The sequence below is a fragment of the Sapajus apella genome, unplaced genomic scaffold (assembly GCF_009761245.1).
Source record: "Sapajus apella isolate SASKATOON/1434 unplaced genomic scaffold, GSC_monkey_1.0 scaffold49, whole genome shotgun sequence".
NCBI classification, from domain to species: Eukaryota; Metazoa; Chordata; class Mammalia; order Primates; family Cebidae; genus Sapajus; species Sapajus apella.
The window spans coordinates 15,786,479-15,801,978 of NW_022436989.1; the positions used below are offsets into that span (position 1 = coordinate 15,786,479).

The 15,500-nt window shown below is 42.8% G+C and overlaps 2 protein-coding genes across 3 annotated transcripts in view; one reads left to right on the top strand and one right to left on the bottom strand.

Moving 5' to 3' along the window:
* The first annotated feature begins 35 nt into the window (after positions 1-35).
* Positions 36-5,091, top strand: EXOC8 (exocyst complex component 8). The gene has a single exon (XM_032242448.1). It carries the CDS (start codon positions 165-167, stop codon positions 2,346-2,348), a length of 2,184 nt encoding a protein of 727 aa, XP_032098339.1. The 5' UTR covers positions 36-164; the 3' UTR covers positions 2,349-5,091.
* A 4,273-nt stretch (positions 5,092-9,364) lies between these two features.
* GNPAT (glyceronephosphate O-acyltransferase) overlaps positions 9,365-15,500 on the bottom strand; it is a 33,591-nt gene continuing 27,455 nt past the window's right edge. For both annotated transcript variants that reach the window (XM_032242452.1, XM_032242453.1), the window contains 7 exons: positions 15,066-15,308; positions 13,627-13,706; positions 12,626-12,766; positions 11,548-11,647; positions 11,370-11,463; positions 10,669-10,730; positions 9,365-9,667 (listed from right to left, as the gene is read on the bottom strand). In XM_032242452.1, coding sequence (XP_032098343.1) covers positions 9,624-9,667; positions 10,669-10,730; positions 11,370-11,463; positions 11,548-11,647; positions 12,626-12,766; positions 13,627-13,706; positions 15,066-15,308 — 764 coding nt within the window. In that variant the 3' untranslated portion in view covers positions 9,365-9,623. The remainder of the gene's footprint in view (positions 9,668-10,668; positions 10,731-11,369; positions 11,464-11,547; positions 11,648-12,625; positions 12,767-13,626; positions 13,707-15,065; positions 15,309-15,500) is intronic.

Below are 15,500 nucleotides of genomic sequence, written 5' to 3' on the forward strand. Positions count from 1 at the left end.
TTGCGCAGGCGCAGTGTCTGACGCTCAGACCCGGCGCAGGCGTAGTCATCTTGTTCCCATCCTGCTTCCTCCGCCCTAGTGCTCCGCTGGTCTTGGGTGGGTCTAGACCGCCGCCGCTATTGCGGCGCCGATAGTGACAGTAAGTGCCTGAGACCTGGAAGGAAATGGCGATGACGATGTCAGACAGTGGGGCCAGCCGCCTGCGTCGGCAGCTGGAGTCGGGTGGTTTTGAGGCGCGGCTGTACGTGAAGCAGCTCTCGCAGCAGTCGGATGGGGACCGGGATCTCCAGGAGCACCGGCAGCGCATCCAGGCGCTGGCGGAGGAGACGGCGCAGAATTTGAAGCGCAACGTCTACCAGAACTACCGGCAGTTCATAGAGACGGCCCGCGAGATCTCCTACCTGGAGAGCGAGATGTACCAGCTCAGCCACCTGCTGACCGAGCAGAAGAGCAGCCTGGAGAGCATCCCGCTTACATTGCTGCCTGCAGCCGCGGCCGCCGGGGCCGCCGCCGCCTCTGCCTCTGGCGGGGAGGAGGGAGTCGGTGGGGCGGGGGGCCGAGACCACCTCCGAGGCCAGGCTGGCTTCTTCCCCTCCCCCGGGGGTGCCTCCCGCGACGGCTCCGGTCCAGGCGAGGAAGGAAAGCAGCGCACTCTCACCACCCTGCTTGAGAAGGTGGAAGGCTGCAGGCACCTGCTGGAGACGCCGGGACAGTACCTGGTGTACAACGGGGACCTAGTGGAATACGATGCGGACCACATGGCCCAACTGCAGCGGGTGCACGGCTTTCTCATGAACGATTGTTTGTTGGTGGCTACCTGGCTACCGCAGCGGCGGGGGATGTATCGCTACAACGCGCTCTATTCCCTGGATGGTTTGGCCGTAGTCAATGTCAAAGACAACCCACCCATGAAGGACATGTTCAAGCTGCTTATGTTCCCTGAGAGCCGTATTTTCCAGGCCGAAAATGCTAAAATCAAACGAGAGTGGCTGGAAGTACTGGAGGAGACCAAGAGAGCCCTAAGTGAGAAAAGGCGAAGGGAGCAGGAGGAGGCAGCAGCCCCTCGAGGGCCACCCCAAGTGACTTCCAAGGCCACTAACCCATTTGAGGATGACGAAGAAGAAGAACCAGCTGTTCCTGAGGTAGAGGAAGAGAAGGTGGACCTCTCCATGGAGTGGATCCAGGAGTTACCTGAAGACCTGGATGTCTGTATTGCCCAGAGAGACTTTGAAGGGGCGGTCGACCTCCTAGATAAATTGAACCATTACCTGGAAGATAAGCCTAGCCCACCTCCTGTAAAAGAACTAAGGGCCAAAGTGGATGAGAGAGTTCGACAACTCACTGAGGTGCTAGTTTTCGAACTCTCCCCAGATCGTTCACTGAGAGGTGGTCCCAAGGCTACCCGCAGAGCAGTTTCTCAACTGATCCGGCTGGGCCAGTGCACGAAGGCCTGTGAGCTATTTTTGAGAAACAGGGCAGCCGCTGTTCATACTGCAATTCGTCAGCTTCGCATTGAAGGTGCCACTTTACTCTATATTCATAAGCTGTGCCATGTCTTCTTTACTAGCCTTCTTGAGACTGCAAAAGAATTTGAGATTGATTTTGCAGGCACTGACAGTGGCTGCTATTCGGCTTTTGTGGTCTGGGCAAGATCAGCCATGGGCATGTTTGTGGATGCTTTTAGCAAGCAGGTGTTTGATAGTAAGGAGAGCCTCTCTACAGCAGCTGAGTGTGTAAAAGTGGCTAAGGAGCATTGCCAGCAACTGGGTGATATCGGACTAGACCTCACCTTCATCATCCACGCCCTTCTGGTGAAAGACATCCAAGGGGCCTTGCACAGTTACAAAGAAATCATCATTGAAGCCACTAAACATCGCAACTCTGAAGAGATGTGGAGGAAGATGAACTTGATGACGCCAGAAGCCCTGGGTAAGCTCAAAGAAGAGATGAAAAGCTGCGGGGTAAGTAACTTTGAGCAGTACACAGGGGATGACTGCTGGGTGAACTTAAGTTACACAGTGGTTGCTTTCACCAAACAGACCATGGGCTTTTTGGAAGAGGCCCTGAAGCTGTATTTCCCAGAGCTGCACATGGTACTTTTGGAGAGCCTGGTGGAAATCATTCTGGTTGCTGTTCAGCATGTGGATTATAGTCTTCGATGTGAGCAGGATCCAGAGAAGAAAGCTTTTATCAGGCAGAATGCATCCTTTTTATATGAAACAGTCCTCCCTGTCGTGGAGAAAAGGTTTGAAGAAGGTGTGGGGAAACCTGCCAAGCAACTCCAAGATCTGAGGAATGCATCTAGACTTATTCGTGTGAATCCTGAAAGTACAACATCAGTGGTCTAATGCTTGGGTCTGTTTATATGTACATATATATAGAGAGAAAGCTTATATATTATTTATATTTATATTAAGTTGTATTAGCATACTCTTTATAGTTTTAAACACAACTTGAAAATAAAAAGTGCCCTCTTAGAAATACAAAATCAAAAGAGGAAAAGAAGTTAAACCCAAATAGCAAAAATACTGGAATTATTGAAACATATGCTAGCTATTATGCTAATTCTCCTCCAAAATTATGGTCACACTATACACTATAGCATTTAAGTTTTATCCTTTGATAAAACACCTTTTTTTTTTTTTTTTAGAGACAGGATCTCACTGTAAGGTCCCGACTCACTGCAGCCTTGACCTCTCGGGCCCAAGCAGTCCTCCCACCTCAGCTTCCCATGTAGCTGGAAACAGGCAGGCACCACCATACCTAGCTAATTTCTGTATTTTTTGTAGAGATGGGGTTTCCCCATGTTGCCCAGGCTGTTTTTTTTCTTCTTCTTCTTTTTTTCCCCACAATATATATTATACAGCAGAGTCATAGTATCTATAAATACATAGAGTTTAAGTATGTTGTGAAAAGTTTCCCAGTTCACTCAAATGTTAGGTTTCCTAAAGGGTACAGTGCCATATAAAACACCCTGCCTCGTATATTTCTCTTCAAAACGTTGGACTATTTGGGAAAAAGATGAGTTGGAACTGGTTTTAGTCAACATAATTCTTTCTTGAAATTAGCTGGTGTGTGGATTCAGATACTCTGATGAAAGCTTCAGACTCCAAGAGGAAGCTTTCATAAAAACAATTCAGCAAATATTTCTGGTATAATTTGAATGGCTAATTTTCAGTTGCTAATTAGCAGCTTTGTAATACTTGATCTGGGAGCATTTACTTGGAAATCCTAAGGACTATAATAACATTTTTCAACATATTTCTAAATTGTGTGAGTTTCCAGCTGTAGCTTTTGTCTTTCTCACATTAAAAAATAATAAGAAGGACACATTGGAAAATCTGGCAGCAGCTGCCAGGTTGTAGCTGCCACCGCTTCAGTATAAGATACAGCTGTCCCATCTTCCCCCATTCAGGTTAGAGTATATGGTGGCTCAGACTTCATGCAAATAGAAAAAAAAAAGTTTTCACTGAAATATTTATTTAGATTTCAGGGTCTAGATGGATGGGAAATTAGAAAAACATGCAAATCCCATTGTGCTATGACTACTCTGAGCAGAGGTTTGGTTTTGTTTCTTTTTGTAACAAAGTGAAAACAGGTGAGACTATGCCCAAAACAAAGGGAAGAAGAGAACCTTCTGTGACTCCTAAAATGTTCCATGCTGCATTTTTCTTGTTTCATTTTTTAAATTTTCCTTGCTTTGTTTTTAAACATGAATATAATGCTTACTTGAAATTGTTTAGTAAAACAGAATAACTAAAGAAATGTGAGCTTCTCAAGGTTTCTAAACTGTTGCGTCTCTTGTGTATTCTACAACGTTCCTTACAGTTTGAGAGAAATTGCTTGCTATGATCCATTTTGTGTCCAGCTTCTAGTGGTGATTCTTGTCCATAAGCACCATATTTGATGCCCATGATTTCTTGAAAGGTCATTTCTTTTATCTAAATGAAAATGGTGGTACTAAGACTGTAAAAATTATGTGAAACCTAAAATAGCTGCCAAAGCGGCTCAGGGTTGTAAAACTCATTGACTTAATTATTCATGTGCCAGATAAACCCCTTTATTTTATCCTTAGCTATGCACATTTAAAAGATTGGAAAGTATCAGATTTACAGATTTTCTTTGACTAATTTTTTTCACCTAACTTTAGCATTTTCAAAAGTTATAACCGTAACTGGATATCTTAGCTGAGCAAAGACAGTTATAATTTGTCTTTTTAATATCACTGGAAATTGTTAAAATTTTGTGATAATTATGATTATTCTGTGCCATTTACAGTTTCTAATACTATACTGTATGAAACTTATAAATATATGATGCTAAGTCTCTGAAATGATATTTCTGAAATCAAAATTCCTCATAAGGCAAGAAGTTGTGAAAACTTAAATGTGTATAGTTAGATATTTAAATGGTTGCTTCTTCATAGAATTGTCAGCTTTTTAAAACTGGAAGTACAGGATTTTCTTCAGGTAAAATCTGTGTGTTCCAATTACAGTTGTAGATGAAGGAAGTATGCTTTTGATGAGTCAATTAGTATGGGAAGTTGACTAAAGACCCCCAGTGTTGTGACGTACCTTTGTACCCAGACAGAACAATTACGTTACGTTCCTCAAAGTGGAGTGGGCTTTCTTCTGTAATTCTTTTGTTTCATTAGACTCCGAGACAAGTTCTAAAAATTGAATGCGATGAGAGATTGTCAGAAGTATGATGTATACTAAAATGTACCACTTAAGCATTGATTGCCTTTTCTTGTTTGCTTTAAGCATATAAAACTTGTAACTTGAGCTTGGAATCATGGGCTTGATTGAATTAATTACTCTTGGGGGAAAAAAGACACCTAGTGGTATTAAGTCTCTTTGATTAAAGCCTCATTTCACATAATTGCTAAAAACTCACTGTTGTTTAATATACTACCTATAGTTTAATTATTGGCACTTGTATTTTGTAACTTGATATCTTACCTAGGATTGGGAATTTGGGACATGACATGTACTATAAAAATCAGTCTATGAACATATTGCTTATTGATGTGCTGTGATATGAGGGAATCTGAAATGTTTCATAAAAATAAAGCTTAAAAATTGCCTCACACTGGATAAAAATGATATTACAATATTATATCTGTTGCTCTTTTTTAGTCGGTATTCAATATTTTTATATTCTTGTTACTGAAATACTCCTTGAAGACCTTAGTTTTTTGTTTTATTTATGTGGGGAAGACAGGAAGCTGTTGCTAAATTAAGTAAGCGTTCTGCTTACCATCAGAACTGTGAAGAAATCAGATCTCAATTTTTTAGGATTCCCTTGAATGGAAAATTTCAAAGGTACAAAATGTGAATTTATTCTAAAAAAGTAGAGTTGACCGGGTGCAGTGGCTCACGCCTGTAATCCCAGCACTTTGGGAGGCCGAGGCGGGTGGATCACGAGGTCAAGAGATCGAGACCATCCTGGTCAACATGGTGAAACCCCGTCTCTACTAAAACTACAAAAAATTAGCTGGGCATGGTGGCGTGTGCCTGTAATCCCAGCTACTCAGGAGGCTGAGGCAGGAGAATTGCCTGAACCCGGGAGGCGGAGGTTGCGGTGAGCCGAGATCGCGCCATTGCACCCCAGCCTGGGTAACAAAAGCGAAACCCCGTCTCAAAAAAAAAAAAAAAAAAAAAAAAAAAAAGTAGAGTTTATGCCATCTGCGCGTCTCTAAAGAAAGAAAATGTAGGCCACAAGACCTAGGATCTAAATGACAAGACTCAACCCTTTTTTTTTTTGAGATGGAGTCTTGCACTGTTGCCCAAGGTGGAGTGCAGTGGCGCAATCTTGGCTCATTACAATCTCTGCCTCCCAGGTTCAAGCGATTCTCCTGTCTCAGCCTCCTGAGTAGCTGGGATTACAGGCGCCCGCCATCATGCCCAGCTAATTTCTGTATTTTTAGTAGAGATGGGGTTTCACCATGTTGGCCAAGCTGGTCTCGAACAGCTGACTTCAGGCGATCCGTCCACCTCAGCTTCCCAAAGTGCTGGGATTACAGGCGTGAGCTACAGCACCCAGCCAGGACTACATTATTCAAGCCTAGAAAATCTGCTGTAGTCTTGATGAGGCACTTCCCTTTTTCATGGGCCACACAGGACATTTGTAGGAAAATGTGTTAGTATCAGTACTGCAACTTCTGTCAGCCATCAAAGTATTCTCTTTCTGTCTACTAGGATTCATCCAATACTGTGTGAAATTAGCAAGCTATGTGGACTCAGACACACCCCGCCCATCCCAGTTTTTTTTTTTTTTTTTTTTTTCCTTTTTTTGAGACAGAGCCTTGCCCTGTCACCCAGGCTGGGGTGCAATGGCACAATCTCAGCTCACTGCAACCTCCACCTCCAGGGTTTAAGCCATTCTCCCACCTCAGCCTCCTGAGTAGCTGGGACTACAGGTGCCCACCACCACACCCAGCTAATTTTTGTACTGTTAGTAGAGACAGGGTTTCACCATGTTGGCCAGGCTGATCATGAACTCCTGATCTCAGGTGATTCACCCTCTTCAGCTTCCCAAAGTGCTGGGATTACAAGCATGAGTCATTGCACCTGGCCCCAGTTCTTAAAATTTGAAAATTTGAAAATTTCCACCCTGCTGGTGTAGCCGGAGCCCCTCGAACACCGAATGGGGAAGGAAGGAGTTTATTCCCCTTATTCCTCCTTCCTTATTCCAGGAGCTGAGGAATAAATTGTCCAAATTCAGCTCATTTAACAAAGGACGGTTCTGCCTTTATATAGGCTTATACTTTAGATATTACAAGTGGAAGAATCTTAGGTTTACATCTTTAGAAATCACATATGAAAGGGTTTCAGGTTTACAGTTTTAGGACTCACGTGAAAAGGTTCCTGGGTTTGATCTTGTTTTAAGTAAAAACAGTGTCTTCCGGAGAGTTTCCCCGAGACCAAGCTTGCCACCTACAGGAAGGTGAATCAGGAGGTAACAGTCGGTCAGCCTTCTGCTGAAATGCAGAGTGGCAGTCAAAGGGGAAGTTGATCCCAGATGCCTGGGTCTCCTTCCTCACGGGGACAAGTCCCTTGACTATTTCCTTTGACTTGGCCCATTCTTTTGTGAATGGGCATCATTTTCTTGGCATCTATAAGACCTATGAGGGGAAGCTGAGATAACAAATCTGAAATGATTTCTTGAACTGTGCTTGTTTTTGCAGCTGTAATTTTCCATGAGATTCCTGTGCAAAAGGAGCTCATTTAATCACACTGAGGCAAGAGAGCAGCAGCGCTTGTTTTCTGAGCACTGGTCACAACCCAGCAGATTGAAACAGGATCTGGTCAAAAAGGATGCATTAAGAAACTGGCCAAAACCATCTAACACCAAGATAGCAACAAAAGCAACCTCTAGTTGTCCTCACTGCTCATTATACCCTAATTGTAATGCATTTGCATGCTAAAAGACACTCCCACCAGCAACTGTGATAGTTTACAAATGTCACGGCGATACCCTGGGAAGTTACTTTGAATTCACCCTCAGTCCCAGGAATTCCCAACCTGTTTGCAGAAAATATGTGAATAACCTGCCCCTTATTTAGTTTATAATTAAGGAGTAGCTATAAACACAGCTAGTCAACAATACCAGAGTGCTGCTCTGCTGAGCTGAGATCATGCCATTGCACTCCAGACTGGGTGACAAGGGTCAAACTCTGTCTCAACAAACAAACAAACAAAATAAAATTGATAAATCATTCTACCTATGAGAGTTCCCCATGGATATCAAAAAGTGAACAAGGCCAGGCACCGTGGCTCATGCCTGTAATCCCAGCACTTTGGGAAGCCTAGGTGGGCAGATCACTTGAGCCTGTAAGTTTGAGACCAGCCTGAGCAACATGGAAAAACCTTGTCTCTACAAAAAAATACAAAAACTTAGCTGGGCATGATAGTGCACTCCTGTAGTACCTGCTACTCGAGACTATGAGGTGGGAGGATCACCTGAGCCTGGGGAGGTCGAGGCTGCAGTGAGCTGTGATTGTGCCACTGTGACTCTGGGTGACAGAGTGAGATCCTATCTCAAAAAAAAAAAAAAAATGCGGCTGGGCACGGTGGCTCACACCTGTAATCCCAGCACTTTGGGAGGCTGAGGTAGGCAGATCACTTGAGGTCCAGAGATTGAGACCATCCTGGCCAATATGGTGAAAGCCTGTCTCTACTAAAAATACAAAAATTAGCTGGGTGAACCTGGGAGGCAGAGATTGCAGTGAGCCGAGATCGCACCACTGTACTCCAGCCTGGCGACAGAGCGAGACTTAGTCCCCCCCAAAATAAAGATAAAATAAAATAGAGCTGAACACATTGCTTTGTCTTTGCTGTCAAATCAAAGCAGTCAGAAACTCATTTCCATTTAACACAGTGGAAGTAGGATTACATGTTCTAAGAAGTTTATTTTTATGCATTAGCTATTTGTGGAATTGTTTTCTATTTGTTCTCACATTTGAATGGCCCAGTTTCCAAATAAAGCATAGGTTTCAAGCCTTAAGAATCTACATAGAAACAGCAAAGGATTTACTGAATCCCAAATCCATTTGCTTTCCCCTGAGATAATTATATTCTTTCCTCCAGGCTTCCTGCTGTTTCTCAGTCAAGAGCTTCTAATAGGTTTCTCTCACTTCCCAACTCCCAGGAGCTGTTCTCCATCTGGTTTTGTTCCAGACAGTGCAAAAGATGCTAGTTCAACCTTCCTGAAACTCCTATGCAAGCAAGGTGTGGTCTCAAGGGTATGCTTGTTCAATAGCTCATTGTAGATCTGGCCAGGTGTGGTGGCTTACGCCTGTAACCCCAGCACTTTGGGAGGCCAAGGTGGACAGATCACTTGAGGTCAGGAGTTTGAGACCAGTCTGGCCAACACGGTGAAACCCCATCTCTACCAAAAAATACCAAAAAACCCCATAAAACAAACAAAAACAAAAGCAGCTAGGCATGATGACGTACACCCATGGTCACATCTACTCAGGAGGGTGAGGTGGGAGAATCGCCTGAACCTGGGAGGTGGAGGTTGCAGGATCGCACCACTGCACTCCAGCCTGAGCTCATTCAAGTGATTCTCCTGCCTCAGCCTTTTGAGTAGCTGGGACTACAGGTGTGTGTCACCACGCCCAGCTAATTTTTGTATTTTTAATAGAGATGGCCAAGATGGTCTCGATCTCTTGACCTCGTGATGTGCCCACCTCGGCCTCCCAGCGTGCTGGGAGTACAGGTGTGAACCACCTCACCTGGCCAGTAGTTTTCTTTTAATATCCAGAGCTTCAGTGTTGATGTCATATTTTCAGTCAATGTAAAAATTTAATACATATGGTAAGCTAAAAAATGTTAGTGAAATAGGAGCTGAGCTTTGCTTTTCCAAACATGTTTCCAAAAGTTTATTTTATTTTAAAACACACACACAGTGTCGGATACAAAAGCCTTTAACCACTGTGGTGGGGAAGAGTAAACTGACTGCTTCCAATGATCGTCTCTTCCCTCTGTGTCCACTGTTCTCGAAGTCTCAGGGAGTAGGAGAAGGCGCGTCTCTTCCTTCACTTCCCTGTTTGTTGTAATGAGTCCTTTGATGACAGTAATTACATGACTGAATTTTCCATAACTATTTGTCGATTATTAAAGTTTTGCAGTGGCTGGTTTTCCTATTGGTGTCTTACAACCTAAGATAAAAAAAAGAGAGGTATCTCATGAAATGATGTTGATTTTGCCCTTCCTCATACAGCTGTTCCTTAAACGACTTCCAGGGAAACACTGGACACTTGTGCAGAGCTTTACAGACAGGCCAGTGCCTGTGGGGACACTAGCCTACCCCACAAGGGAAGCAGTAGATGCTCCAAGAGGTGATGGTGTGGCCAGAGCCACAGAGCCAGGGCCAGGAGTTGAACCCAGTCATGTTTTCTGAACTACTGGGCCAATATGTCACGCTCACATTACATCTGCTTCCTGTGATCACAAAAACAGTACTTGTAAGATGATCCACTCAAGCACACTGTGCTATTCAATATAATTGGCAGATATTTTTTCCAAATGTTAACAACCTCCTTTCTAAAATGGCCCCATCATTGCTAGGAAATGTGTTTGTTATCTCCTTTGACTGTATTTCTGTTTATGTCAACACTCAGGGACTCTTCCTGTCAAGGAAGACAACACTCAAGGACTCTTTTTAGGCTGGACTATTTCTTCGTAGCTGATAGGCTCTAGAGAAGAGGAAGGGTTGGATTATTCCCCCAAGGATGTGCTCAGCCCCTAATTCTGAGTTCAGAAAGTCTATGTGATAGGGACACTGACCCTAATTCCTCACTTGGGAAAGAAGCAATGCAAGACAGTGAGAGCATCAAACAAAGGATGAAAATGAGGTGCTGTCTCCGAGACAAGAATGTGAAGGGTCTGGGCCTCTGTTTGAGATCAGTCACGTTAGGGACAGACTCTTTCTATTGTGTAAGACTGCTTCTTTCATGCCTGCTGTGTTTTGCTAATTTTCTTTGCGCTTTCTCTTTAGCTTCCTTGAGAAAATGCTATACTACATAAGTAATTCCCTGTTTATGTTAGAAACCTACTACTTACTGATCATTTTGATAAAGTATTTGGTTCCACGGCATACTTTCTTATTTTAATTGATCAACAAAATGTGAAAACTTGTATTTTATTAAACTGCACTTACCAAGCATTTCTTCTAATTTGGTTGTGGCAGGTTCATTCACATTAAATATGTAGTTATTATTTCTAGGAGAAAATAACAAGATTTATTATGACATAAACTCTGGGGAAAAGACAGCTTTTATATTTTGTTCCTGACGGTAGCTATTGTAAGGCTACTTTTCCCCAAGGCCAGTCCTACGTGGTCAAAAGCCTCGGGCTCCTGTCCCACCTCCTGGCTTCTTGCTTCACTCTTCTGACCACTTAAAGAGACATGACTGCCAGAGGCTACATATTAAGCTTTACCACTGTTAAATTCAATCACTTAGAAGAACACATATTTATATGTTTATATACATACACACATCTGTATCTATATATGTATTATATATGTATTTATATATTATATATGTATTATGTGTGTAAACACGCAAATGCCCACTACACTCCCGAAAATCTTTCTTGTAATTATAAATTTCAACATTAGGTCAAAGCAAAAATATTGGCCTAAAGTACTTTCTTTCTTTGCTTCAATTGCATTTCTATTCAAAATCACATATAATTTTCAGGGTAACTCATACTGACTTAACTAATCGGGGATAGATAAATAAAGTACAACATAACGTTTCCTGGATCATCCATTTCTATGTCTCTGTGGATTCTGTGATCAAATGTCATTCATTTCCTTGTTTCTTGAGCACCCATGGGATCTTGTTCAGTACTTACATCTTCTTCTTCTCCACTACTCCGAGCCTCACACAAGCTGCTAGGGCATTTTTCTGCACATCAGAAGATAATACATCGTAACATTGAGAGGTACCTAAAATCCGGGGTGAGGAAGAGTTAGTTGACCAGTTTTTGTTCTCAACTAAGAGAAATCAGCACCCACAGAATAGTGACTGACCTTGATCGAGAAGCTGACTTGTGAATTTTCTGACTGCGGCCAAGTACTGTTTCTCACTGAAGTGGTCCTCTTCTTCACTCAAAAGGTACTTGCAAATTATCTGATTTTAAGAGGAAGGATGAGAGGAACAGAAACAGAAAAAAAAAAAAACAATGACAATAAATAGTAAATAACTTAACATTGCCCCTCTTAAGAGAATGACATATCACAGCAGAGCAGAATAAAGACCCTCCAAGGAATCAGCACAGAGAAACCAAATAATTTTTAGGACATCTCCTTTGAGTTTACAATACATTTTACAATTAGAAAAGGGTTTAAAATAACGACATTAATTAAAGTATAATTTCTCTCTTCAAGGCGTACAAGTTAATTACCATCAGCCAAGTATTTTTTATGCTACTTGGGAGGAGAGGGGTCAGATTTTAATAACTTTGCTTTTTGTCTCTAAATACACCTAACAAACTAACATGCTCTAAAATGCTTGATGATTTCTACTGCAGAAAGGTGATTAAGGGTAGAACTAGCATTTATCAAATGCTCAATAAGTGCTAGACTTTGTGCAAGGAGGCTGAATGAGTTATTTCAGAGACCACAAGCACCAGGAAGTGCTTTTTCTTTCTAACATAAGCATTTGGTAATATGTAACTGACTTTAAGTATCATTTAAATCTTGTCTTTACTGACTGTCTGGTTTGATATCTACCAGGCACTCAGTAGGTAAGACTTGAATGATACATAAAGTCGGTTACATATTAACTGACATGAAGACCTCTTTAAGACATGAGACACAGTATGACAGATGGTGCTTGGGTGTAACTGTGGTCCTGTGAATACTGTGTTCATGGCATTACTAAGCTGTTGTCCTCTTGGGTCTGTAATGAACGAAGCTTCCTCCTGAATTCGGGAAGCAAGGTCTCACTGGTGAGGTGGAATCACTGATTGTATTAATCATTCTCTCTCTTTCTTCCATGTGCCAGGGGAAGATACCTGCCTTTCAGACTGGAAATAAGCAGAGGGCGAGAACGTCTTATTGTATTTGATACGGGAGGCATGAAGGAGAACTTGCCAAATTTACATACCTGATAGCTTTCCACAAAAGGTTTAAAGAGTCCTGTTAAAAATTCTAACACAGTATTTCCTTTTTCTGTAACTAGGATGTCTTTCATAGTCACTTGTATGGCCTCACTTTTACAAAGCAGATAACAGCCTTCTTCAAAGTCCTAGAAAGGAAGAGGAAGCCATAATGCACCCCCTAATCTAGGTTAATGGGTACACTGCCAATCTCAATATATGCAGCCACAGGCCCTCAGACAACAGAATACTGGCTACTTCCCCAATCCTTCCAACAATTCTGGTAGTGACAGAGCAGCCAGAGAAGCAACTGTTCTACATTCAGAACGTTCTCAAACATACAACCTTTCTGAGCCTTACAAGTCACAACCTGGGTGAGGGATTTTCTTTCACTTTGCAGAGCCGCTCGCTAATTTAAATAGCAAATATATAGAGCAAGTCCTAAAAATATTTAGAATTATGCTATAGTTAAAAATTTCTGGCACTCCTGTCCCACTACCTACAGAATCAAACCTCTTATCTTTAAAACAGCACACAAAAACCTAACATGCTTCTCATCTACTGTCACTTCCCACTTCAACCAAGTAGCAGTCCAGCTCTGTGAGCCTGATGACTCCTGAGCTGTCTAGACCAGGCAGGACCACCACCCACTACCCTTAAAGCAAAAGGTACTTGCCTGGCTGACTCATTCCAACAACCTGCTAACAGGAAAATGTATGCTGATTTTTAAACGTTTACTAAAATAAAGTTAGTTTAGTTGCAATGGCCATACTGATAGTTCAAACAATGACCCTCCTCCCACCAGATAATGCCTAAGTTGTTAATTAAACTTGACCAAGAATCAAACTAGAGTCCGCTGAACTGAGTGCCCCAGTTTCTCTTGAAGTCTGCCCCACTTTGCCTTGAAGAAAGGGATGGCACCCTGCCTGAGACACATCTGTGAATTCACTCCTAATGTTTCTAGAACTCACACTGCAAACACACTTGCTCTTTGTTGTAAGCACTTTACCTTTAGTGTGTTTCCTGGAAGGAAAATGAACTCATCTGCAAAAACATCGCGCAGGAAGCGAAAGCAACTGTAGACATCCTCTGGAAATAAATTCATTATGTAAAATTACAACATTGCCCTTTAAACTTTAAGGGAGTACCAGGAAGTCCTTACTATCCCAAAATGCAGTATTTCAAATGCATATTATATTCATGTAACATGACAAGAATTAAGTCCCCTAAGGGAAGCTAAATTCAATCCAAATCTTACCTACAGAGTGAACTACAGTCTAGCATAGCTTTTTTCTTTTTCTTTTTTTTTTTCTTTTGAGATGGAATCTCGCTCTGCCATCCAGGCTGGAGTGCAATGGCATGATCTTGGCTCACCGCAACCTCCCCCAACCTGGAGGGGAGGATCAAGCAATTCTCCTGCCTCAGCCTCCTGAGTAGCTGGCATTACAGGTGCCCATCACCATAGCTTATTTTTGTATTTTTAGTAGAGACGGGCTTTCACTATGTTGGTCAGCCTGGTCTTGAATTCCTGATCTCGTGATCCACCCACCTTGGCCTCCCCAAGTGCTGGGATTACAGGCATGAGCTACTGCGTCCAGCCCTAGCATAGTTTTTAAACGACTGAATCTAACTTACAACCAGGCTTCTCCTCAGTCAGTCAGGTAATGAGCGAGACATCACAGTTCTTACAGGCCAGGGCACTTCATTTTTCCCTACCCCGTGGCTCCCTAGGGCTTCCTAGTACGTTAGGAAAGGTAGTGATTTCTTAATTTCCCTCTATATTCATATTTCCTGCTATCTTTACTGTATCTCTAGTACTTTTCCTTAGAATCACTATGGAGCTTTGAAAAGCCAAAACCAAACACCGATGGCTGGCCCATACCCGAGACCAACAGAAGAACCTCTGGGGTGGCACCGACTCCCCTAGCAATTCTAACGTGGGGCCTTGGAAGAAACCCCTGGCCTTGACTACAGGCTCCTGTGAGGACTACATGACCCATGCTGTCCTCATTTCTACACTCCTAATGCGACTAGAGTGAGATCGTGCATCTCGTGAGTACTCACCTACTGCTGACTGCTTATGTGCCCGCCTGCCTGCCTTTGCGGGAACAGGGAGCTGGGACAGCAGAAACAGTGCCGCAGACCAGGAAGTGGGTAACTGCTCAAATGCCTGATCCTTCTCTCAGTAACTACACAACTTTCTAGGCCTCATTTTCCATGTTTATAAAAGGAAAGGTTTAGATTAGATTGTTTCCAGGTCCTACAATTCCAACATTCTAAGCAGGTGAACACATATTTGGGTGAACAAAGCTAACTTTTTCTCAGTGTAGAGGCCTGCTCTTTGCTGCGGTGAGGCTGAACATTACAAGGATTCAAATGTGGCTCCCTAAATGGAATGTAATGGCCAGGCCTCTTCTAAAAGTCAAGACTGCAATTCCTGAAAATTACCTTTCCTGCACCCAGGTGTCATCTGCAATGCTATTGCTACTAAGGACGGACGGACACAAATGTTGAGCAGCTGGTTCCTATAAGCTGAGCACATGAGGAGAGTGATGTGCTGGAAAATAAGTCCATCGACCACTTCTGAGTCTCTGGAGTCCACTTTCAGAATCACCTGGTCTCTGACAAGGCTGGCGATGTTCGAATGCAGAAGAATGCTGGCCTGGACCACTTCTTCAGCAGGTTTATTATCTACATACAAAGACAATTCATTCAAACAAGATGGGTCACTGCAGGGAGTCTTGGGCCTAATGCGCATTAACACTATTAATAGTAACTTGACAGACACTCATTTTCAAGTGACAGGTTTTAGTGGCTACCAATTAAGGTAATGATACTAAACGTAAAGAAAATTTTAAAAGCACTATTTGATAAATCATAAAT

What these genes read in the sequence shown, in the direction of transcription:
- EXOC8 (XM_032242448.1), top strand. Translation starts at nt 165, where the DNA reads ATGGCGATGACGATGTCAGACAGTGGGGCCAGCCGCCTGCGTCGGCAG.